A 27,257-nucleotide genomic window follows, 5' to 3' on the forward strand; every position below is an offset into this window, starting at 1 on the left:
ACAAATTGGACAACAACTTTTTGGGTCCAATTTCTCCTGTTACCCTTGGTAAAATAAAACAAATTGGAGCTGAAGTAAATTTTTTATGTAAAAAAGTTAAATGTTCATTTTTATTTAAACATTCCAAAAATTACTGTGAAACACCTGAAGGGTTAATAAACTTCTTGAATGTGGTTTTGAGCACCTTGAGGGGTGCAGTTTTTAGAATGGTGTCACACTTGGGCATTTTCTATCATATAGACCCCTCAAAATGACTTCAAATGAGACGTGGTCCCTAAAAAAAAATGGTGTTGTAAAAATGAGAAATTGCTGGTCAACTTTTAACCCTTATAACTCCCTAACAAAAAAAAAAATTGGTTCCAAAATTATGCTGATGTAAAGTAGACATGTGGGAAATGTTACTTATTAAGTATTTTGTGTGACATATCTCTGTGATTTAATTGCATAAAAATTCAAAGTTTGAAAATTGTCTCTCCCTCTCAATTCTCTGTTCTGTCTGTTAGGAGCTGCATACCTGCTCATCTGCTCAGCTCCACTTCTCTCCACAATCTCTCTCTAGCCCCCTCTGACAGGGAGCTGCTTCTTATCACAACTTTCTGCTTTTGCATCCTCACACCATCTAACTTTCCCTCCTAATTAGCTCCTCCCTTACTCTACCTACCCCACCCACTCCTCCAACACCAAATCCTATCAAGCCTGGGATGAGGCTTTCCTCCCTAAGGCCGGCGTCACACTGGCGTTTTAAAAATCGCATTGCACTCGGACCAATTTTAAGCTACTCGCACCCATATAAGCCTATGGGTGCGAGTGAGACAGCGAACAGGAGCCGAGTGTCATTAGCATATCGCATCCGATGCTCTCGCATTGGATGCAATACGCCAGTGTGACGCCAGCCTAAGGGTACAACCAGGTGTCCCAACCCAACTGGTGTGTGTTGGATGTGAGAGTCCCGGGTGGTGCTCCCTGCTTTCCTGAGTGGGATACCACACCTCTTGGTGAGGTGCAGTATCTCTGTAGCGACTCGACCATTTTCATTAGTAAAAAATATAACAAGTGGTTTCAACATAAAATGCCTTTTTTTTTGCTGACTACTGTGGTCACAGAATTATTCACCCCTTCATGTAAAGCGTATTTAGTGCTTAGTAGAACCCCTCTGGCTATTATGACCTCCTGGAAACATAATGTGTTATGGATAGCGAGACACCAGCTCATAGCAGTGGTCATGAGGAATTCTTAGTCCATTACTTGTGGCCAATGACCTCTTGTTCACAAATATGTTTGAGTTTTGCAGGATTTTGCTGTGTGTGCTTGGGGTCCATTGTCCTGTTGTAATATCCAAGTTTCAGTTTTCCATATAAGAGGAATGACATTTCCAGATATTGTAGCTGTAATTTGATGGCACGACCTAGTTCAACCTCTGAGGAGCAACCTTGATATTCAGTGTAGTTTTAACCCTTTCCCGACATGCGCCGTACTAGTATTGCTCTGCGGGAACTGAGTTCCCGCATACCGCTGTACTAGTACAGCGGCACGATCGCGCGGTCTCACAGTGAGCATTGCAGCGATCACGTGCGGGTGTCAGCTGTATGTGACAGCTGACACCCCGCAGCAATGCCCACGATCGGCACTAGCGCCGATCGTGGGCATTTAACCCCTATGATGCCGCTGTCAGTGGTGACAGCGAAATAGAGGGGCATCGCGCAGGGACGGGGGCTCCCTGCGCTCTCCCACCGGAACAATGCGATGCGATCGCATTGTTCTGATGTTCTGGAAGGAGTCTCTGGATCCAAAATGGCCGCGGGGCTCCTTTCGGGTCCTTAGCTGAGGTGGCTTGCCAGCGCCTGGTGAGAGCAGGCGCCGGAAAGCCTCCTTCACTGCCTGTCAGATCGGTGATCTGACACAGTGCTATGCAAAGTGTCAGATCAGCGATCTGATGTAACATAGTGATGTCCCACCCAGGGACAATGTTATAAAGTAAAAAAAAAAATAAAAAAAATGCCCAAATAAAGAAAAAAATAAATAAATATTTTCCAATAAATCCATTTATTTATGTAAATAATAAAAAAAAAACAATAAAAAGTACACATATTTGGTATCGCCGCGTCCGTAACGACCCACTCTATAAAACTATCCCCCTAGTTATCCCCTTTCGTGAACTCCGCAAAAAAATAAATAAAAAACGAGGCAAAAAACAACGGTTTATCATCATACTGCCGAACAAAAAGTGCAATAAAATGTGATCAAAAAGACGGATATAAATAAACATGGTACCGCTGAAAACGTCATCTTGTCCCGCAAAAAAAAACTGCCATACAGCGTCATCAGCAGAATATAAGTTATAGCTCTCAGAATAAAGCGATGCAAAAACAATTATTTTTCATATAAAATAGTTTTTATTGTAGAAAAGCACCAAAGCATAAAAAAAGATATTCCAAGTATAAAGAAAGCAAGAAATGGACGGCACTAGAGTTTTATAGGTGTGTACTCCTCAGGACTTATATAGAACTCACTGAACAAATCGTCCCATACAGCTTATGGGTATCAGGTGCTCTAGCAGAAAAGCATATAGCTCAGTAAATATCCAAGAACAAAAAAGTCTGCGGCACTCACCCCGTTGTTGCTGTGTGAACGTGTTCTTTATTGAAGCATTACGTTATGGAAGTATATACATCCAACTAGGCAGCAGGTTTTACAGGAGGGTGCGGTGATGGAGGGTGGACGACGGCCGTTTCGCACTGAATGTGCTTCGACGGTTCCAGGTGGACGACGGCCGTTTCGCACTGAATGTGCTTCGACGGGTCCAGGTGCACCTGGACCCGTCGAAGCACATTCAGTGCGAAACGGCCGTCGTCCACCCTCCATCACCGCACCCTCCTGTAAAACCTGCTGCCTAGTTGGATGTATATACTTCCATAACGTAATGCTTCAATAAAGAACACGTTCACACAGCAACAACAGGGTGAGTGCCGCAGACTTTTTTGTTCTTGGATAAAAAAAGATATAATTGAGGTATCGCTATAATCATACTAACCCTAAGAATAAAGCTGCTTTATCAATTTTACCAAACGTTGAACAGTATAAACGCCCCCCCTTAAAGAAATTCAGGAATTGCTGGTTTTTCTTCATTCTGCCTCCCAAAAATCGGAATAAAAAGCGATCAAAAAATGTCATGTGATCGAAAATTGTACCAATAAAAACGTCAACTCGTCCTGCAAAAAACAAGACCTCACATGACTCTGTGGGCCAAAATATGGATAAATCATAGCTCTCAAAATGTGGTGATGCAAAAAAACTTATTTTTTTGCAATAAAAAGAGTCTCTTAGCGTGTGACAGCTGCCAAACAAAAACCCGCTATAAATAGTAAATCAAACCCCCCTTTATCACCTCCTTTAGTTAGGGAAAAATAATAAAATTAAAAAAATGTATTTATTTCTATTTTCACATTAGGGTTCGGGTTGGGGCTAAAGTTAGGGTTAGGGCTGGGGCTAAAGATAGGGTTAGGGTGGGGGCTAAAATTAGGGTTAGGGTTGGGATTGTTATGGATTATGTTTAGGGTTGGGATTAGGGTTAGGGGTGTGGTTAGGGTTATGGTTAGGGTTGAGATTAGGGCTGGTATTAGGGTTAGGGGTGTGTTGGGGTTAGGGGTCTGGTCAGGGTAATGGTTAGGGTTGGGATTAGGGTAAGGGGTTTGTTCAGGTTAGCGTTATGTTTGGGATTAGGCTTAGGGGTGCGTAGGGGTTAGGGTTGGAGTTAGAATTGGGGGGGGGGGGTTTCCATTGTTTAGGCACATCAGGGGCTCTCCAAACACGACATGGCGTCCAATCTCAATTCCAGCCAATTCTGCGTTGAAAAAGTAAAATGGTGCTGCTTCCCTTCCAAGCTCTGCCGTGCGCCCAAACAGTGGTTCCCCAACATATATGGGGTATCAGCGTACTCAGGACAAATTGGAAAACAACTTTTTGAGTCCAATTTCTCCTGTTACTCTTGTGAAAATAAAAATTGGGGGGCTAAAATATCATTTTCGTGGAAAAAAAATATTTTTTATTTTCACGGCTTTGCATTATAAACTTTAGCGAAACACTTAGGCCATGTTCACACGTTCCTGATTTCCCTGCTGTTTTTTCTGCACTAAAAACCGCAGCTCTTGGCAGAAAACGCAGGTGCGTTTTTTGGTGTGTTTTTTTGATGCGGTTTTTGATGCGGTTTTTAGTGCAGTTTCTGTGTGTTTTCTAGGATGTTTTTTTTAGGGTTAAAATGGCTGAAAATACCCTAACCCTACCCCTAACCCTAACCCTAACCCTAGTTCTAACTGTAGTGGGGGAAAAAAAAAATATTTTTATTTTATTATTGTTACTACCTATGGGGGTGATAAAGGGGGGGGGGCATTTACCTTTTTTTATTTTGATCACTGTGAAGTTATCACAGTGATCAAAATGTGCCTGGAACGAATCTGCCGGCCATCAGATTCGGCGGGCGCACTGCGCATGCGCCCGCCATTTTGGAAGATGGTGGCGCCCAGGGAGAAGACGACCGTACGGACACCGGGAGGCCCGGTAAGTATAAGGGGGGGAGATTAGGGCACGGGGGGGAGATTAGGGCACGGGGGGGGGCGTCGAAGCACGGGGGTGGCATCGGAGCATGGGGGGGTGGAATTGGAGCAGGGGGGGCAGCCACACTGCAGCGGTTCTGCACCACAAACCGCAGAAAACCCGCAGATATTTTTTTCGTCTGCGGGTTTTACTGCGGGTTTGACCTCACAATGGAGGTCAATGGGTGCAGAACCGCTGCAGTTCCGCAAAAAGAAGTGACATGGTACTTCTTTTTTACCGCAGCTATTCAGTGCGGCTTTTTTTGGGATTTTCCGCAATGTGGGCACAGCAGTTCCTGTTTCCCATAGGGTACATTGTAATGTACCCTGCATGGAAAACAGCTGCGGACCCGCAGCGGGAAAATCGCGGCGGTTCCGCATTAAAAAAAGGATGGTGTGAACATGGCCTTAGGGGTTCAAAGTTCTGGCAACACATCTAGATAAGTTCCTTGGGGGGGGGTCTAGTTTTCAATATGGGGTCACTTGTGGGGGTTTCTACTGTTTAGGTACATCAGGGGCTATGCAAACGCAAAGTGACGGACCAAGGTGGTCCCTAAAAAAAAATGGTTTTGCAAATTTTGTTGTAAAAATGAGAAAGCGCTGGTCAACTTTTAACCCTTATAACTTCCTAACAAAAAATTATGTTTCCAAAATTGAGCTAATGTAAAGCAGACATATGGGTAATGTTATTTATTAACTATTTTGTATGATATGACTCTCTAAGGGTATAAAAACTAAAAGTTTAAAAATTGCAAAATTTTCTACATTTTCCCCAAATTTCCATTTTTTTTCACAAATAAACGCAAGTCATATTGAAGAAATTTTACCAATATCATAAAGTACTAGATGGTGGCCCGATTCTAACGCATCGGGTATTCTAGAGTATGCATGTCCACGTAGTATATTGCCCCAGTTACGTAGTATATTGGCCATTTACGTAGTATATTGCCCAGCCACGTAGTATACAGCACAGAGCCACGTAGTATATTGCCGAGCATACAGCGCAGAGGCACGTAGGATATTGCCCAGTGACGTACTATATTACCGAGCCACGTATGTCACAGGTTAAAAAAATAAAAAATAAACATACTCACCTAACGATCCGAGGGCCCCTTGTAGTTGAACATACTCACCATTCTTGTCGCTGCTCCTCAGCGTCCCGTCTCTCCGCCTCCTGGGATCCTGTGCAGATGGGCGAGCAGCTGCCGCCATCTTGCGTTCCCAGGATACTTTGCGAAATTACCCATATGACTTAGCGGTCTCACGAGACCGCTAGGTCTTATGGGTAATTTTGCAAAGCATCGCTGGGAAAGGAAGATGGCGGCAGGCGCGAGCGGTTCAGCGGACAACGGAGGGTGAGTATAGTAGGTTTTTTGTTTTTGTATTATTTTTAACATTACTTTCTTTTACTATTGATGCCGCATAGGCAGCATCAATAGTAAAAGGTTGGGGACACAGGGTTAATAGCGGCGGTAACGGAATGCGTTACCGCCTGCATTAATCCTGTGTTAGCGGTGACCGGAGGGGAGTATGGAGCGTGCGGGGAGCGGAGCGCCGGGGACACAGTGCGGGGAGCGGAGCGCCGGGGACAGTGGCTGCGGGGAGTAGAGCGCCGGGGACACTGACTGCGGGGAGCAGAGCGCCGGGGACAGTGACTGTGGGGAGCGGGCGCCGGTCACTGAATGCGGGGAGCGGAGCGCCGGGGACAGTGACTGTGGGGAGCAGGCGCCGGCCACTGACTGCGGGGAGTATGGAGCGGCCATTTTCTTCCGGACTGTGCCCGTCACTGATTGGTCGTGGCTGTTTTGCGGCGACCAATCAGCGACTTGGATTTCCATGATAGACAGAGGCCAGGACCAATGAATATCCGTGACAGAAGGACAGACAGACAGACGGAAGTACCCCTTAGACAATTATGTATATAGACAATTTGTCACGAGAAAACAGTCTCAGAATCACCAGGATCCGTTGAAGCGTTTCAGAGTTATGACCTCATAAAGTGACAGTGGTCAGAATTTGAAAAAAATGGCCTGGTCAGGAAGTTGAAAACAGGCTTTGGGGTGAAGGGGTTAAACTTTACACTATTACACTCTATATCCCCTAATATGTTTCCCCGTATTATTATGTATGATTTCTTTATGATCTTCCATCGGCTCATCTTCTCCTTGTTAAGGTCCCCACATTATTGGATCCTCTCAGTAGACATCTTCTATGTAAGATAATTTTTCTGGTCGACCCTTAAAGGATGGATAGAGACAGGGACAAGATGGTGGAAAGGATATTACACCTCACCCTAGAGATCCTCTTCCAGCTTACTGGAAAGGTGAGTGATTATGATGGCATCACATTACATCATTCTTATCTATGGGATTAACAGATGACAGAACTGGAGAGGTGAGGACTCTGGAAATGTCTGTAGTGAGATTTATTAATGTGTCTCTCCATAACCAGGATTACACCTTTAGTGAGCGCTGTAAGGCCCCTGTGTCTGAGGCATTGGGAAGACCCCTGAACCCAATCACAGGGCCTCCACCTCACCCCCTGATACATGAGGACGTCAACGAGCAGAAGATTCTAGAACTCGCCTACAAGATGATTGAGCTGCTGACTGGAGAGGTGACAATGCTGGGAATGCTGGGACATTATACAGTAATGCTATAAAGGGATCGAGGAGATGACGGTATCATTGTATGTGTCAGGTTCCTATAAGGTGTCAGGATGTCACCGTCTATTTGTCTATGGAGGAGTGGGAGTATTTAGAAGGACACAAAGATCTGTACAAGGACGTCTTGATGGAAGTTCCCCAGCCAATCACATCATCAGGTAATAGACTTGACTAAATCTAATTATCTATACATAAAGAATGAATTCAAAACCTGTATATGTTTCCTCCAGCTGTATCAAGTAAGAGAACCACATCAGAAAGATGTTCCCAGCCTCTTCTACAAGACAATTCGGAGGAAAATTTCGGTGTTCCTCAGGATCATCAGGTAAATGGAGAGGTTTCATGAGATCTCTCCTATAAGGTGTAGATGGCTGTGAAGATCTTATGTTCAGTCTTGTTTTATCTACCAGTATTGTATGTTTTATACTTGTGTAATGAGCAGTGATGAGCGAATATACTCGTTACTCGAAATTTCCCGAGCACGCTCGGGTGACCTCCAAGTATTTTTTAGTGCTCGGAGATTTAGTTTTCCTCACCTCAGCTGAATGATTTACATCTCTTAGCCAGCTTGATTACATGTGGGGATTCCCTAGCAAACAGGCAACCCCCACATGTGCTTATGCTGGCTAACAGATGTAAATCATTTAGCTGTGGCGATGAAAACTAAATCTCCAAGCACTAAAAAATACTTGGAGGACACCCGAGCATGCTCGGGAAATCTCGAGTAACGAGTATATTCGCTCATCACTAGTAATAAGTAGTAATGGACCAGCATGCTCGGTACTACTCGAGGCTCATTCTAGTATCTGGCTGCCTAATGAGTTTGGCACTCCTTAGAGTATCTGGGTACATGCTCGCCATGCTCGACACCCTGCCTCACATGTTTGACGTCTGATTTTGAGCCACTGAACATGCGGTGATTGCCTGCCAATCCCAGTAATGTCGTAGCCATGTTGCCTACTAGCATTACTGTGATTGACCGGCGGCATAGTGTCACTGGGTCTATATAAGATGGGTGCCCCCATTTTCCTATCATTATTCACGGACATAGCGTAGGGAGAGTTGAAGGAGAAGTGACAGTGTGCTGGACAGCGTTTATCTACCTACTGCTGTAGTAGGAAGAGAGGATTAAGGGCACTTAGAGCAGGCTTTATTGCATAAAAGTCCTTGGTGTTGCTAAGTTAAAGCAACAGCTCTTTTCAGTGCTAATTCAAATAGCTTCTATTCTCTGAAGAAATGAGAAAGAAGTACACACAAATGTCAGGAGGGGATGAAGCTGCTGCTGATCGGACAGGTTATGTGCTTATTCCTGTCTGAATAACCTACAGAATATCCAAAGTGATGTGATCACCGCGCTACAAGAAAACAGTACTGGTAAAATCACCTAATGTGTCAACATCCCAGTACTGTAAGTGCAAGTATTAAAGCAATTAGGTAATGGGTTCTGGTAACACTTACTTTTGAGGTAGGTTTACGATGTATCGTACAGTAGGTCAAAAGTTGCAGCACACTCATGTGCAGGGAGGTGAGGGCTGGGGAGCGTCCTCCCGTTGCTACGGCCCTCACGGGTGCACAGATGCCAGCTCGTGGTGTGCTCCGGCCGGAAGCGCCGCCGATGCTGTTGCAAGGTCAGCGAGGGGCGTGGTGTAACGTGGCATCACGAGAACTGAACGACGGGTGCGCGATAGGGTCAAACAACCAACGCGTTTCGAAGGATGCGGTCCTTCATCAGGGTTACGGCCCCATCACCTAACCCGTCCTTATATACCCACTCAAGCCTCACGCCCTACTAACTGCTTGTGCAATGATGCCTGGTCACCGGATAGAATAGTATCTCACTATGCATGTTAAATTTAGCATTCTGAGCTGAAGTAGAATTATTTGAACACCATTATTATTATAGCGCCATTTATTCCATGGCGCTTTACATGTGAGGAGGGGTATACATAATAAAAAAAGTACAATAATCTTGGACAATACAAGTCACAGCTGGTACAGGAGGAGAGAGGACCCTGCCCGCGAGGGCTCACAATCTACAAGGGATGGGTGAGGATACAGTAGGTGAGGAATTGAATTGTTGTGTGATATATATTGATAACAATTATATCTATAATTATGGATGGATGTAAATATGAGGGATAAGAGATACACATACGGTCTGATACACAATATATAATGATGATGAACAAATGTCGATTCAATCTATGATATAAAGTGCTTTCTGATATGGTTAATAGCCATATTCCACATCAAAGACAATGGAAGAAAGTGTGTAGGAGAAAAAACAAACTGTATAGATTGGGAAAAGAGAAAGTTAGTATAAAACCAAGTAGTTTGATAGTAATTTTAAAATATATGAAAATGGGCATATACAAATATCTGTGTGAATTTAGTAAAAATTAGGGTTAATAAGAATTGTATTTGTAAAATTAATAAAATCAAGTGAGATAAGATAAGGTGACTAAAGGAAATTTATATTCATAAAAACATTAATTAATGTAAAATGATAATTCCCCAAAACACACACACCACAAATTCCCACCACACTAATACAGCTATGTATTACATGTAACATGTAATACAGCCATGTATTTCTATGCAGTTGAACCCTCCGGTCCGAGTTCCTGCGGCAGTGCCGGGTATTGATGCGAGAGACTCGCACGAGTTTCTCGCATCACATTTGCAAGTGTGACCCTGGCCTAAAGGAGATTAACAACCTTGCTAATCTGCATTGGAACTTCAGGTCTTTGCTTAGACGCCTGAGTCACCCTGCACTGATCATAGCTATCAAAAAAGTTAAAAGGAAGAATGTAAGAATCTGTGGATGATGTGAATGTCCCTGGCACCGCCATGACAGTTGGTGATACATGCAAAAACCTCCTTGTGATAGTAATACACAGTAATTCTGTAATGCTGTAGATAAGCCCCCGATGTATCCTGAAAGATGAGAAAAAGAGGTTAGATTATACTCACCCAGGGGCGGTCCAGCTGCGGTCCGGTCCAAAGGGTGTCGCGGTCCGGTCCGGGGCCTCCCATCTTTTTACGATGAAGTCCTCTTCTTCTCTTCACGCTTCGGCTCCGGCGCAGGCGTACTTTGTCTGCCCTGTCTGCAGTGCGCAGGCGCCGGGCCTCTCTGACCTTTCCCGGCGCCTGTGCACTGCAGTACTTTGCAAAGTACACCTGTGCCGGAGCCACAGCGTGAAGACAAGAAGAGGACGTCATCGTAAGAAGATGGGATGCCCCGGACAGAACCGTGACGCCCATCGGATTGGACCGCCCACCCAGGTGAGTATAATCTAACCTCTTTTTCTCATCTTTCAGGTTGCATCGGGGGCTTATCTACAGCATTCCAGAATGCTGTAGATAAGCCCCTGATGCCGGTTGGCTTAGCTCACCTTCGATTTTGGAGGTGACAGGTTCCCTTTAACAGTGTCAGTGAATCCTGAAGACTTATTCACATAAGCTTATAAAACAAATTGGTCAGTGTTTCATCCAGAAAAGTGGGATGATTTTTTTTCACTTGTGATCTGTATATAATCCGTTTTTTACAGCAGCAGCTATTAATCATTTACAATTTCGTTTACATTTTCCTATGTTACAGACTTGAAACGTATCCTTAAAAAACGGATGCTAAATTGTTGCTCCATACAGCATCCAACTTTTTATTGTGCACCCATAGACTTGAAAGGGAAAGTCATTAGACAATTTACTGAAGAAACTTGTGACGCTATTCACTACTCAAGGACTAGCTATGACGCAAAGTGTTCAAGAGGTCCAAGGTCAAAAACAAGGAAAGTACCTCAAAGACAGAGGGATAAGACAAACGGATAGTCAGGAGTAAAGTCCGAGGTCTGGTAACTTAAGTCAGGATACGTCAAAGGCAAAAGGGGTTATACAAACGGGTAGTTGAAAGGCAAATCCAAGGTCCGGCAACAAAAAGATCAAAATAAAGAGTAAGCTCACCACTGAGCTAAAGCTGCAATTGGCAATGATCTTACATTGCCAGCTAGTTAAATAGCCTGGCAATTATATGGAAAGGAAATCACCTGGAGGAAATACAATACTAACAGCCAGACATGCCCCTGCTATCCATAGGGCGGTTGAGCTGTCACTCACAGCACTGACAGCCCAACACACACTTGCAATCCATATGGCTGCTGAGCTATACATCACAGCATCCCTAGGACACAGTGAATGGCGGAATTGTGACAAAACTAGTGCAGGCTGCAATTTTTTTTTCACATGAAAGTAAAACAAATTGCTCATCTTCACTGCCCCATTGAATAACACTGGTCCAAGTGCTGACCATTTTTTTCACAGACAGCACTCAGACTGAAAATACGGTCTTATGAAAGAACCTCAAGAGAGACTAGAAATCCCCTCAAAAATAGCTGAAATTTCTTTGTAAACTTATTTATTCACACCCACTAACTGCTGATGTTGTCTCACTTTTGGCCATCTTGCTAATACTTTTCTGGTTACCTAAAATTTCATGTGACATCTTCATCTCCCTGTGACTTTTACAATTTTTTTTACAATTTTTGTTTCAGGATAAAGATCTAACCGATAATAATACAGAGACATATGTTAGTGATGATGTGCGGTGTAAAGAGGAAATTCCCACAGATGACTACCCAGGTGAGAAGTAATTTGTAAATTAGAAATCAAATCTAGTTCGTTACCAATAGCAAACTATTTGCATTTATTCTTTATGCTCTGTGTACTGTCAGTTTTTTTCCAGCTGTATATTTCTCCCCTCAGCCAAAAATGCACTTAAAATAGGAATGGAAAAGTGATACCTTAACAGGTGATAACGCATGCTACGCATATAAAATATGGAATAGGGACATTATATATTCCTATGTTCCTATGACCGGTGCCGAACCCCAAACGCAGACTTTTTACCAGAAGTCCGTTTTACTGTTCGGATTCAGTGCTGAATACAGTTTGTTAAAAGACTGCAGCACAGCCAGCCAACCAACAAGCTGTTAGGCTGTGGGCATTTCCGGAGCCATCACAGCAATGCCAAGTATTGGCATGGCTGTGATTGTCCAGCACACCACATGACCCGGCCTGACTAAATGTCTGATCACAGGTGGCGCCACCATTCTGCACTGATTTAGCATAGGACCAAAAGAAGTGCACCGAACATGTGATCCAAAGGAAAAATGTAAATGAATTAATATAAGGATAAAATACCTTTTATTTAACAGAAGGGGATATGATAGGACCACACACAAAGAGGTGCCCGCACATTATAATAAAAGAATTAACACAATAAAAACCATGTAATTAAAACCAAGCCACTGGGTAAGTATTAGAACAATACATATGAATAAAGAAGTGAATATATAATGAAAAAAATAGAATATGTAGTCCTCCTGCACTCCCCGCTCCCTCTCTATAACCTGAAGTGTGTCTAAAATAATCCATATTATGGACTGAAGGCACATTAAAGACGTTTATTTCAGCAAACTGGGGAGTGCCGCTGTCTTTCAATTTTTTTCGATATGGAAAAAAATAGAATATGTATGTCTGATTAGCCTAGGGTCAGGACGCAGCTGGAGTGAGGGACAGAGTTAGGTTCTATGTGTGTACTCTGCAAAAAAGCCTCTGTGTGTGTACTCTGAAAGCATCTCTGTGGGAGTACTGTGCCTTTAAGCCCGTGTGTAGTCTGCACCTGTCTTTGTGGCAGTACTGAGCCAAAAATCCTCTGTGTGTACTCTGCACCTGTGTCTCTGGGTACTCTGCCTTTAAGCCTTTGTGTATAATCTGCACCTGTCGCAGTGGGAGTACCGTGTCTTTTAACCACTGTGTGTTCTCTGCACCTGTGCCTGCTGGCGTTCTGGGCCAAAAAGCCTGTTTGTATACTCTGCACCCGTTTTTTTGGGTGTACTGAGCCAAAAATCCTGTGTGTGAACTCTTCACCCGTCGTCGTGGGACAACTGAGCCAAAAAGCCTCTGCATGTACTCTGCACCCGTGTATGTGTGAGTACTCTGCATTTAAGCCTCTGTGTGTACTCTGCACCTGTCTCTGCGGAGTGCTATGCCAAAAAGCCTGTATGTGTAGCATGCCCTAACAGCCTGGTGTGGAGTGCCATAATAGCCTGGTGCAGAGTACCCTTAGAGTGTAATAATCTGCTGGGCATTTTCTTTTCTCTATTGTGCACTTTTTCGGGATGCAAAAATGAGGAGAGCATCAAATAAGGGATGTGGCTGTGATGCTGCTTGTGGTGGTGTAGCTGCTGCAAGGAGAGAACATGGTCATTCAGTGTCTGCCCAAATGAAACACTTTCATGTGGTGACAGGTGACAGGACATTCTGCATCTTTTCGTAGGCCCGAGTAGCGCTGGATGAATGGTGAAACCAGAACATGTTGAGGCGGTGATAGATGTGATGCTTGTGCGTGCCTCCCATTTCTTCGTTATCTTCCACCCGGTCACCTGCTGAAAGCGCAGAGTTGGCACCTGCTGACCATGGTCATCTGGCTTCCACCCCACCCCCTTACAAATTAGGCAAGCAGTCTGAACCCCAAGTCATACAGCTGTCACTTGTGCTTTTTTAAGACTCCTCTAGCTGTGGGCAATCCACCTGGCCCTATCCCACAAGAGGAAAAGATGGAGTATACTGATGCCCAACCACTTGTTCAGTTGGGGAATGAATACGTGGTAGAGTTAGTGCGCACGGTCAGCAGACTACTTTGGCACATCTCTGATGATGACGAAACACAGGTGTCAATTGCTGCTTCTTTCTGCAGTGTATAGACCGGCAAGGAGGGCAGGGATGAGAAGTGGGTGGAAAATGATGTGGGAATGATGATGTCCTAGACCCCACATGGAGTGAAGGCCATGTTTGTGATGTTTGAAGGAAGAGGAGGTGGCTACGCTGCCCCAGCTGCACATCAAAAAGGGAGCAGGAAGCAAAAGCACAGTGTCCGACCCCTAGCCAGTACATTGGCTGCTACTGCCCCCTGTTACGATGAACTGAGCACACCAAAACCAGCTCAAAGGACCTCCTTGGCATGGCATTTCTTCAGGCAATGTGCTGTCGACAAGAGATATTTGGTTTGCATGCTGTGCCATAAGAGCCTGAAGCAAGGCATAATTTTTCTGAACCTGAGCAGCAACTGCTTGACGAGGCTTTTGAATTCAAAGCATGAGCTGCAGTGGAGTACACAAGTACAAGGAAAGATCTGCGGCTCCTCCTGCTCCCTCTTTTGATGCGGTCTCTCCCAATCAACAAGGCCACCTGGCTCACTGCAAAGAATGGATGTGACAGCACCACCACCACCAGCAGTGTCACCAAGCATCTCCACACCGTCCCATGGAGGCGTTCAACTGTCCATCCCCCACACACTGGAGAGAAAGTACAGACCCACGAGCCATGATCCTGAATGTCAACATTTCAAAATTCCTGGCCTTTGAAATGCTGCCACTCCGGCTCACAGCATGTGTTGCCTAGCCGCCACTACTTTTCCAAGCAAGCCATCCCTGCCTTGCACTCACATGTTGTGGACAAAATCAGGTGTGCACTGCACAACTCAAATCAGTGGCAAGATCCACATAACCACCAATATGTGGACCAATAAGCACAGGCAGGGCCATTATATCTCCCTATCTGCCCACTGGGTAAATGTAATGGCAGCTGGGCCTGAAGCATTCTGGCATTCTGCTTCCTCCACTGCCTCCTCATCCAGTCAGCGTAGCACCTGCACCATCAATTTCAGCACAGCCAGGGAAAAAAAAACAGGCTGTTCTGAAACTTATCTGTTTGGGGCAAAGATCACAAGCTGCACAGGAGCTGTGGACGGGGATCAAACAACAGACTGATGAGTGGTTGGTGCCACTGAACCTTATGCCCGGCCTGGTAGTGTGTGATAACGGGCGAAATCTCATAGCTGCTCTGGGCCTAGCCAGTTTGACACACATACCTTGCATAGTGCATATTGTGAATTTGGTGGTACAGAGCTTCCTTAAAAACTACCCTGATTTGTTAGAGCTGCTGCTTTCCCAATCACCATAGTCACTCCTGTCTTCCTGATTACCACCTCATATTCGAGTCACCCATAAGGTGAAACTCCACCTCGCATATGCTGGAAAGACTGTGCGATCAGTGGCAGACAATAGTGGAGCATCAGTTGCAGCACGCACGGGTGACTCACTCTGCAGAACAGCATCACATCACCACCAACGAGTATGCCGTGTTGCGCTGCTTCAAGTACTCCAGCAACGTGCCAGCGCTGATGACTCCATCATCAGCATTACTATACCACTTCTATATATTGTTGAAAAAAATTTTCAGTCAAAGATGGATGAGGTAGTTGCACAGGAGGAAGAGGAGGATGAACAGGTACCATTCACATCATTATTAGGCCAGTTATCCACATACAGCTGAGATGGTGGGATCGTGTACCAACAGCTGCCAGGCACATAATTGTCCAGCTAGGGGACAGTTTTGGAGGAGGAGAAGGAACAATCTTCATAGCAGGGTGGCACTAAAAGCAGCTCACGGGCATCACTGGAGTGACTGGGGGGGTACAGAGGACCTAGATCATACACCACCCGCCGAGGACAGCTTGCGGTTGCCTTTGGGGAGCCTGGCACACATGAGCCAATACATGCTGCTGTGCCTGCGCAATAACCACAGAGCTTCCCATATTGTTACTGCTGATTGCTGGATCCCTGCTACAAGTACAACGTTCCATCCTTCTGTCACTGTAGCGTGATCGGAAAATGCGGGAATAAAAGCACACGCTGGTAGACGCACTACTGATGGCATTCCCACTTGGCATCCTGGTTCAGTTGAAGAACAAGGAAGAGGAGGTGGAAGTTGTCAACTCAGCAAAACACTGAAGTTCAGGTCCCCATTGACAGCTGTTATGATCAGGTGGCCTTGGAGCAGCATGAAATGACCTTCGCTGGAGCAGTGGTAACTATACTGACCGCAAACCCTGATCCTATCACCGCAACTAGAAGTAGCCGTGGGGTGTGCCTAACCAGACCTAGACACCTCGACACAGCCGGAGAACTAAATATCCCTAAAGATGGAAATGGGAAAACTCTCTTGCCTCAGAGTAGACCTCCAAAGGATAGACAGCCCCCCACAAATAATGACTGTGAGTAGGAGAGGAAAAGACACACGCAGACTGAAAATATGGCTAAGCAAAGGAGGCCACTTCTACCTAGAAAGGAAAGGAAAGTACAGGATACTATGCGGTCAGCATAAAACACTACAAAATATCCACAGCAGAAAAATACAAAAACTCCACCACCTAACTAAAGATGTGGAGAGTATATCTGCGACTCCAGCGAATCCAACTAGACTGAGAAAAACATCAGGCACAGTCTAGCAGGAACAAAATAGAAACAAGATAGCACAGAAAGTAAACACACAGCAGTGTGTCTAAAACAAAATGAAGCAAACACTTAACTTTGCTGAATTGGCAGCAAGCAGGAGAGGCCAGGCAGGACCAACACTTCCAAAGGAACAATGGACAACTGGCAGGGACTAAAGAGTCCTGCAAAGCTATATACCCCAGTCAGCTTTGCAATTAGCAGATACACCTGTCCAATCCTGCAATCCAGGCACAACTGCATTACCCTCTACAACCACCGGAGGAAGCCCAAAAGCAGAATTCACAACAGACAGCTGTTGGTTTCGGGGTCAACTTCTGATGCCCGTACCGAACTTTGAACTACAGTTCGGCCGATCGCAACAAACCGGAACATCCACGGTCCCCTCAGCCCTACTAATTATTATATTTAGTGATCATAAAAAATGTCAAGTGATACAAACATTTCACCTTGGCTATGAAGCAACTAATATTATACAGAAACATGGTACTTTAGTTAATAAGACTGACGTGATATCAACAGTATTAGAGACTAGCAATCCATTTCATCAAATCAAAAATAGTGCTAATAATGAATATAAAGTTTTATCAAGATACCTGACTGAAATATATGCATCTGATGTAGGAAAAATTCAGATATAAATATAGAAAAGATTGGTATAAAAAATGGGTGGAACTGATATTTGTGATGGCCATAACAGGAGTGTGTAAAAATGAAGATTATAAAATTGAATGAAAACATAAATGTGCTCAGGGACAGCTGGTGATAACGGTATAATGGCAGCTAGCTGAACTAATTATAGCAGTATGGAAAAATCACATAAAAGCGTCTAATCTGTCCAAGTGACCAGTAAGGTGGCATCACCTGGGGTCTCATAACCAGGAGGATACAGAAGCCGGACTGAACAAAAGACAAGAAAACACATTCATAGTGTACAGAGGAGATATACTGTATATATTGCGTATTATGAAATATCTGAAAGAATGAAAATGAGTAATCGTATGCATCTTCGCTTGATTACTAAAAGGTGCAGTGGCGGCACTGTAAAAAACACTACTATATTGTCTCATAGCTGGGGTCCAATACCAAACCTATAACATAATGCACAACTCATAAAAATATAGTAAACGTAATTTTATTAATCATACAAAAGTCACAAGATATAAGTAAAAGGGAGAAACAAAAACAGGTGGAAAAAAGATACGGGGTAACACAGAGACCAAAATAGCATATATTATAATCAAATGAAGATAAATAAATCTCCAAAAAATATCCACATAAATGCAAATAATAATTTCAACATTAGTATCCACAGAATGTAAAAGTAGCGGTTTTGTCTGTAACGGGAATACCAACTATCAAAAACTACATAAATAATAGTAATGCCACAGGGTATACTATTCCAGAGAACTAGGTAATACCAGAGTATTAATAAATGTGGACAAGGATATATAGATAAGAAACCGTATAAAAGTCATAAGCTATGTGCACACATTATTATAGCAGCAAAATGCAAATTACTTAAATGATAATGGAGCCACGAAGAGATCCCACAATTGAAATATAAAATCATTTTTATTAGTAAATAAATATAAAAAGACAGAAAATAAATACAACAAAATACAGTACTAAGGGACGCCTAGCTAATATAGTGACACTGGGCGATAAATGCAACAATCACCTGCATAAACCATATGCTAGAGAAAGGCTAACAATAATAATGCCTTACAAGTGCTAATATCAATGCCCATATGTCTCAGAAGCTGAGCAGCACATGGAAAAAACACACACCCGGAAGTAAAAGGTCTTCCGACCAATATAATACTTCCCCAGTATAATTACACTAGCCACAATAGGTAGACAAAGCAAACCACCTCCAAAGAAATAAGGGGGGCATATAACAAAAACAATCAGGTGTATATTACCAGCTGCGCTGCTTCCCACCAGGCGTCCCTTCACCCCGACGCGCGTTTCGCGCCAGAAGTTGGTGTTTGTTTTTTCCATGTGCTGCTCAGCTTCTGAGACGTATGGGCATTGATATTAGCACTTGTAAGGCATTATTATTGTTAGCCTTTCTCTAGCATATGATTTATGCAGGTGATTGTTGCATTTATCGCCCAGTGTCACTATATTAGCTAGGCGTCCCTTAGTACTGTATTTTGTTGTATTTATTTTCTGTCTTTTTATATTCATTTACTAATAAAAATGATTTTATATTTCAATTGTGGGATCTCTTCGTGGCTCCATTATTATTGAAATGGGACCTTGTGTTTTGATATTTGGGAAGTGCCCTTTTTCATTTGGACATTTAGTGATTTAAATTACTTAAATGGCAGCATAGCATAGACATTGCACATTAAATCCATCTGGCAGTAGGTAGAAAGCCCCTTGCACAGCAATGTGATATAGATAGTGGCACAGTGTAATCGCTGGTACAGCAGCACAGTGTGCTCTCAATTCACCTAGAGCCCATAAATCAGACAAAGGAGCAACTGTATAAAGCAGTGGAATACTTAACTGTCTAAGTGGTCCTGTGATGGCCCGCACCCGCCTGACGCGCGTTTCGCCTGAGCTTTGATGAGGGAATGAATAGAAGACCAGAGAACTGCTATTTAACTGACAATGGGCCAATCGGTGGGAGCGTGAATAATGAATGAGCCGAAAACAGCTGATAAGAAGCGTGTCTATTATATCATGCATGGTATCGCCGGAGCTTAGCTCCACCTACAGGACGCGTCTCCTAGGAGCGCACCACGTGGGGGAGAAAGACAGCGGCGTGCGCTCCAAGCTGGAGCGCATAAAGTGCCAGTGTAGTGAGAAAATGCGGCAAGCAATTGTGACGTGGAGACGATGCTGTGAGTACCCGATGTCATCATTAAGTAGAGTGCATATAACTAAGTGAAAACCAAGACATATGAGCGCCGCTAAAGTGCTGAAGTCATAAGGGATCAGTGCAAGCATAGCTGGGGTCCAATAGTAGCTGATTTAGGGTCTGTTTATGCAGATTGACCGGTGGCACGGTAAGACCGGTGATCAGTAAACTTTTACTTATCGGTGGTCATTTGAAATCCTGTTTACACTGGTAAGGCCCCTTTCACACATTAGTTTTTTGCCATCAGTCACAATCCGTCAAATTTTGAAAAAAACGGATCCTTGCAACTGATGCTGATGGATCCGTTTTTTTTCTCATAGACTTGTATTATTGATTGCAACAGATGGCCTCACATTTCATTCGTCGGTAACCGGATCCGTCGAAAATTGTTTATCCGGTGGCTGGAGACGATGGACAAAGTAACGTTTTTTGTCTCCCTCGAAAAAAAACGGACAGCGATGAATCCGTCGCTTGCTAGAATGGGAGCCTATGGCGCAGGATGCGTTTTTTTTAAACTGAAACCTAAAAAGAGCACCACACACCAACCATATAGTCCAAAGAGGCAAAGTGCCGAAACGTGCGTTGGGGAGTATGCCATCCAGGAGCCAGGGATTCACTATCTCACTGCAAGTGATTTTTCACTGGTGATACTTTATCCTATAATTTTTACAGTGATTTATGCCTTCCCTTCACTTTCACCTCACCGTATTACCATTTATTTGAGCATTCACATTCTTCTTATTTTTACCATTATGTTGGATTTATTCACTGTACCACAACAATTGTTCCACACATTTTTGTGTTTTGGTTAATTTTTATGTATGCTTCACTTTTACACATGATTGTTTTTATACCAAGGTAATATTTGTGGAGTTCACCTGGATTTTATTAGCCCAAACAGCTATTTATACATATATGATCCGTTGTAATCCAGATTTTTTCTACACAGTAATATTTTGAACCCAGTCTTTTTATTTTCCTGGGTATGTGTCCTTTGTCTTTCTGGTACAATTTTGTATTTAATTTTTAACTTGGCATTGTGGTCTATATATTTTTACCTGTAAGTTTTCCCGTTATATAACTTTTTCCTGTAATTATATATTCATAAAACTACATTATATTGGACTATATGGTCGGTGTGTGGTGCTCTTTTTAGGTTATGGTTAATAGTTGTCCGACTGTCCACGGAATTTGATACCGGTCCTGCCTCTTGGTAGTAAGCACTAACACGTCACTTTATATTTACTTTGCACGGATCTTTCCCCTACTGCCACGTGAGCTTTCCTTTGTCTTTATTATTGATTTTTTAAACTGAGCATGCTCCAGTTTTTTTAGGATCCAATTAGCCGGATCCGTCAAAAAAACAAATCCGTCGCATCAGTTTTTCACAATCTGTTTTTTTCAACATTCGACGGATTGCGACTGATGGCGAAAAACTGATGTGTGAAAGGGGCCTAAAGTAAACGATGAACATTGAGCAATCCAAATAAGATCCCTCAGTGTGCATATGCTAACACTGTTCTCGGCTGTGCAAATCTTGTTTACACAGGACAATGCACCATAGAGAACAATAATCTTTTATGCTATTTTAAAAGGTTGTTTCACACAATGAATGAGTGTCAATTATCAGTAGTCTTTTTACACTGCTAGATAATCGCGAATGCTTATTCACCATTATCTAGCAGTGTAAATTGTCATACTCGTGGTCATAGACCCACTGTGCCATGAGCTGGGCTAAACTAGGAGGGGCGTGGCCAAACCGGCTACCTTGTCTTTGCTGGAGCTCCTGATGGTGGAGTTAGGCTTGAGCTGTTAGGCTTGAGCTGCAGGTAGCTGCCAAGAACCACTCCCCGGTACTGCTGCTGACCTTATCTATGTAATAGTTGGCAAGGGAGGAAAAAGTGCCCAGGTGCCAGACGTGTTTCACCACGCACAGTGGCTTTCTCAGGGGTCTGCAAGTTAGCTGTATGTGCCAGCGTTTAAGTAGTAGACAGATAAGAAGGAAATAAATATCAGCTGTTCGGGCTTACCAAAAAAAACAGCCAGGATAAAGGGGCATTAATCAGGTGTGTGTGCATATGTAGAATAAGTGCACAGGCGCAAAACAAAAAAGCGCCATAGTCAAACGAAATCAGTGCGCAGTTGCTTGGCATCCTGTAGTCATGGAGACCTCACAGCACTGTGCAGGCGTATTGAGTCATATAAGCACAGCAATGTACGACAACTGCTCGTTCGTGGACAAGCAATAGGTTAAAAGCGGTAGATCAAATTGACTTCAGGTAACACCTACGTCAAAAGCATCATGCAGTCAAAGACATAAAAGAGTGAGTACGCAATCGCATGGCATCTTGTAGTCATGGAAACCACACACTAACTCCGCAGGCGTATAAGGTCACTCCAATTCATGAAGATGGCACATGTGTATTAGGCTGCCATCACACTAGCAGTATTTGGTCAGTATTTTACATCAATATTTGTAAGCCAAAACCAGGAGTGGGTAATAAATACAGAAGTGGTGCATATGTTTCCATTATACTTTTCCTCTATTTGTTCCACTCCTGGTTTTGGCTTACAAATACTGATGTAAAATACTGACCAACTACTGCTAGTGTGACGCCGGCCTTAAGTCGTATAGGTGCACAGGGGTATAAGTCAACTGCACACTCGTGGACAAACACTAAAGCCTATGTATAGAGATGTCAGCCATCTGCACAGGCAAAGACACACAATATGCCCTATGTATAAGACCGGAGAATACTTAATTCGTGCACATGACATTGTAAAATGTTATCAAATGGCTACATGGAGTTTGTAATAGTGCAGTGTATTGGTATCCATAAAAAGATAAAACACTCCAGCTCCAGCCGAATACACAAATGTAACACAAAGAAAGTGTGTAGATAATACTAAAACAACATGAAGTAGAGCTAGAACGTTCATGCAGCAAATAAGTAATATGAATACAAATATATTTTATTAGAACAAACCGCAAACAAAAAGTTAAAAACACTTAAAAGTCCAGGTAAGACATGCATGAACAGAAGCCTGTAATGCTTCACCCCGCTAAGGCAAACAACTATATAAACAGTGATGGACAACATGTGAGCTAGAATATTTGCTTGTGTGATCTTAAACAATAGTAACCTATTAAAGTTCCTATATAGAAATGGTAATAGTCCAGTTGTTTGGTCAGAATTGACACTGGTGCTAGTTCAAATACTGCAGGAAAAGTTTCAGGTACAGGGACTGCATGAGCAGTGGCAGGCTCAGTTACCACCGCTGCAGCTTCAGGGTTCAGATTCCCCTGATGCGGATTTAGGTACTGCCGGGATTAACATTTATTTAGGGTATTTTGGTGAAGTAACATTAATATAGATAGTCGGAGTTAGGTGTTGAGTTCCCGTCGCTGCACAGGGGGAATCTCGAACCACCTCCGCTGCGGTCTCCCATTCTCCTCCAGCCACAGAGGCGCCTGCTCAGCAGAGACGTCGGTCCCAGCGCCTGGCTCAGGCAGATACTGTGCGTTTGGTTACTGTGGCCCTTTCAGGCTCAGTCATTGTAACCAGCACTGATCAGCGGCGAGCAGGTGCTCCTGGGACTAGGTACTGCTTTTCTTCTGAGCATGCCCAAGGGACGACCTCTCATTGGAGGTCGGGGGTCACATGCTCAGGTCCTGTGGCAGCTCCTATTGGACCACTAGGAAGGTCCTGGAGTGCTTCTGCTATAAAAGGTTCACATGGCCGCACGGCCATGCTCTAGTATAAGCCTGTAACTGTGTGTGTGTGTGTGTGTGTGTGTGTGGATGTATGCCTGTTCTGGTGATTGCTCCTTAATCATTTCCATTCCTAGAGTTGTTGAATGCCCGCGAATGTTGGAGCTACCTAGGGCCTGACAGTGCTATCCTTAAAACAAGAGCACTTACTGTGCCTAACCAGCAATGACCGCCAGTGCGGTGCCATGCGCAAATAGAGTGCTTTCCTAACCCTTGTAAGGGTGGTTAGTGGCGTCCGCCAGAGCGGCGCTGTACGCACTCTGTGCAGTAATCTTTGATTAGTCCTGACAACCGGTCAGTGTAGGGTGGAAACTTCCGTTTGATCTCAGCATCTGACTCAGGGCGTCCTCAGGCGCGGGCTCAAAAGCCACCGAGGGTCAGAGCGGGATCAATCACCAGCACAGTGGGGGTGAATTTCAGGGAACCCACTAGCGTTTATCTGCTGCACCCTGTGACTTCTAACAGGGCACAGCGTTTCCTTAGTTTCCCTGCGACTCTGTGAAGCAACAGAGTTCGCATCAGTTCATACTGGGTGATGGAACCCGAGTTTATTCCAGCGTAGTACCGCCATATAGTGCCGCCATTACCTAGCAGCAGGTTCCATCCCTGCATGGTGGACCCCGGGCTGCGAACACACCTTTTACTATCTCTATATTTATTCGGTGCTTTCCGCTAGCCCTAAGTCGGTATATAGATATTACATGATCTCAATAAAAGTCCATGTTTAAGTCTTAAAACATAGTTTTATTTCGGCGACCATTTATTCTGGCTTTCAAGCTTCGACTAGTTTTTATTTATTATGCTAACTTATGTAGCCCCTTCATATTCCACAGCGCTGTACAGACATTGACATCATTGGCCCCATTGGTACTCACAATCTAGAATCACTATCTGTATGTCTTTGAAATGTGAGAGGAAACCGGATTACCCATAGGAAACCCATTTAAACACAAGAACATATAAACTCCTTGCCGATGTTGGCCTTGGTTGGAACATGGTATACATTATTGTACACCAACTTTACTTATCAAATTCTCTTGAGTCCCCTGCATGTGGTAACCCAGCTTTACAGATGCCTCAAAGTCATGACATTTTTTGAACATGGCCATACCATTCCCCCTTCTGCTTTATCTTAAGGTGCTTATCAGGAAGTGTTGGTGACATCACCTAATCACATAATTTACTGGTCCCTTGAGAGTTTATGCTGAATATTTCACTAGAAAATGTTGCTGATTGGTAACCTGAATTCTAAGGCTATGTTCACACATTGCAGATTTTCCAGCTTTTTTTTCTGCACTAAAATCCGCAGCTCATGGCAGAAAACGCAGGTGCGTTTTTGGTGCGTTTTTGAGTGCGTTTTTTAGTGCGTTTTTTTATGCAGATTGTCTGCGTTTTTTACCTAAATAAAGCTCTGGAAACTTGACAAACTTCAGTTACAAAAAAAAAAAAATAATGATGTCATTTCCTTGTCCATCCCCTTCTTCTTTCATCCTCCATTTTGTGCAAACATGAGTGGAAGTTACCAAAATATGCCGCAGATACAGGTCCGCAGGCCGCACCGGATACTTATGCTGGGGTTGCTGCTGCAAATCTTGAATATGCATAGACAGCAGGTAAGCTGAAGTGCATTTTTTTTTTTTTTTACGCTAAACATATTCTACAGCGCTTTACCGACATCTTGATTTTTCTTAATTTTCACAGTGTTGTGTTGTAAAAAAAATGTATTTTTTTTTATTTTAGAGGCAGCAGCAGGAGAGAAGACGGAAAAGACTGTGGGTGCACCCGCTTGTTGCAGAACGTACACAAAAAGGCCACTTTTATGTGCTTTATAATGATTTGCGGAAGTAAGTAGAAATTCATGAAAATACAAAGTAATGTTTTTCCACAAATGTTATGATATGTTATGTAACAATTTTATTTATTTTTTTTTTTTTCCATTTTCAGATACCCGGAAAAGTTCGTTTCATTTTGCCGTCTGCCAATCCTGGCGTTCGACCGACTTCTGGCAATAGTTTCCCCCCATCTCACACTGCAAGACACTTTTATGAGGAAGGCCATCTCTGCTGAGGAAAGGCTGCTCATCACCTTGCGGTAAGTAAATAATTTTTGGGTTGAATGTTATTAGGGCTCTTTCACATGTCCGTGTGTCCGGTATGTGTGATGAAAGTTTTCACATGTCTCGGAGACACTGACAAACTAATAAAGGTACCGTCACATTAAGCGACGCTGCAGCGATCTAGACAACGATGTCCATCGCTGCAGCGTCGCTGTGTGGTCGTTGGAGAGCTGTCACACAGACAGCTCTCCAGTGACCAATGATGCCGAAGTCCCCGAGTAACCAGGGTAAACATCGGGTTACTAAGCGCAGGGCCATGCTTAGTAACCCGATGTTTACCCTAGTTACCATTGTATAATTGTAAAAAAACAAAAAAAAACCTACTTCCATTCCTGTCGCGTCCCGCAGCGTCAGCTTCCCTGCAGTAAGTGCGCTGGACGGAAAGCAGAGCGGTGACATCACCACTGTGCTCTGCTTTACGGGCAAATACTTTACGGGCAAATGCTTTACCGGAAATATCATGTTTAGAACACGCCAGGAAACTGTAAACATTTTTGTGTGCTACCAGATGTGCCCACTGTATTTTATGCCTTATCTGCAGAATTCTATAATTTGGGCCCTGGGTCAGTGGAGATACATCATACCCGTGTGTGTGTTTTGTAATGTTATCCCATCTTGCTGTGTCCAGTTTGTGCGCCTCCCTTCTTGCGATACCTCTCTTCTGCGCAGATGTACTTTCTGGTCCTGATGAGGATAGAGCAAAGTGCGCAGATGTGCATGCGCTGGGCCTGTCTCCTTTTCTTGCCTTCGCTCACTGCAGGACTTCTGCCCTCAACAGGCCGGATTAGTGCGTTGAAGGAAGTAGGAGGGTGGTGTCGTTGGCTAAACATTGGAGTGGCTGGACACGGACCTGCAAGTCCCTTCTGATGTGACTGGTGGTTTATTTATTGATACCCTTGTGTTGTGCCGTGTTACTAAGGGCAGCATTATAGAATACTTTAGATAAAACATGAAAGGGGCTGAACACATATTATAGCGCCCATAACTGCTGACATGTTTTATTGTATTTTTGTGTGACATTTCTAATATTCATTTTTGTTTCTTTGCAGATTTTTGGCCACAGGAGAGAGCTATACATCCCTGCACCTCCAATTTAGGGTTGGTAAATCCACCATCTCTAACATTGTGAGGTGCACATGTACCGTCATCTGGCAGAAGTTGCAGCCTATAGTGATGCCTTCCCCAACCGAGGAGACTTGGCTGCAGGTTGCAGCAGGCTTTCAGTCTGTGGCCAATTTCCCAAACTTCATAGGTGCAGTCGATGGTAAACATGTAAGGGTTCAGCAGCCACCACGATCAGGATCACGCTTCTTTAATTATAAGAAGTATTTTTCAGTGGTCCTGATGGCGGTGGCTGATGCACATTACAAATTTGTTGCCATTGACGTTGGTGCCTATGGTAGTACTGGGGATTCTCGGGTGTTGCGAACGTCACAGATTGGGATGCAAATTCTTCAAGATGGCGGAACGCTCCCAGCCCCAAGACCTTTGCCGGGTTCCACACATCCAGTACCCTTTGTGATGGTATCGGATGAGGCGTTTCCCTTAACGACAACCCTGCTGCACCCATACCCACGAAGGGGACTGAATGCCCGGCGAAGGATTTTTAATTATCGGCTGAGTCGTGCACGCAGATATGTGGAATGCACCTTTGGGATCATGAGTAGTCAGTGAAGGATCTTTCACACACCCATCCAGCTGGATACTGACACCGTTGACACTGTGATTAAGGCTTGCTGTGTGCTCCACAACTATGCTCGTGAGTACAACACTGACGTAGATGTGGAGTACCAGCAGCCAATATTTAATCCAGTGGTCAACGTGGGTCTGGGAAGGCCGTCCAACTCGGGTGTGCGTGTGAGAGAATCCTTCACTGACTACTTCATGAGT

At 43.9% G+C, this 27,257-nt stretch overlaps 1 protein-coding gene across 2 annotated transcripts in view; it reads left to right on the top strand.

Annotated features, from left to right (window-relative positions):
• The window catches only part of LOC138664014 (zinc finger protein ZFP2-like), a 57,825-nt gene that overhangs the window by 23,172 nt on the left and 7,396 nt on the right, over window positions 1–27,257 (top strand). Inside the window, exons 2-6 of one of the 2 annotated variants that reach the window (XM_069750415.1) lie at window positions 6,763–6,912; window positions 7,041–7,205; window positions 7,289–7,412; window positions 7,485–7,579; window positions 11,805–11,892. In XM_069750415.1, coding sequence (XP_069606516.1) covers window positions 6,835–6,912; window positions 7,041–7,205; window positions 7,289–7,412; window positions 7,485–7,579; window positions 11,805–11,892 — 550 coding nt within the window. In that variant the 5' untranslated portion in view covers window positions 6,763–6,834. Of the gene's footprint in view, window positions 1–6,734; window positions 6,913–7,040; window positions 7,206–7,288; window positions 7,413–7,484; window positions 7,580–11,804; window positions 11,893–27,257 lie in introns of those variants that run through there. The other variant, XM_069750416.1, reaches the window with a different exon arrangement.

Source organism: Ranitomeya imitator, chromosome 2 (genome assembly GCF_032444005.1).
Source record: "Ranitomeya imitator isolate aRanImi1 chromosome 2, aRanImi1.pri, whole genome shotgun sequence".
NCBI lineage: Eukaryota > Metazoa > Chordata > Amphibia > Anura > Dendrobatidae > Ranitomeya > Ranitomeya imitator.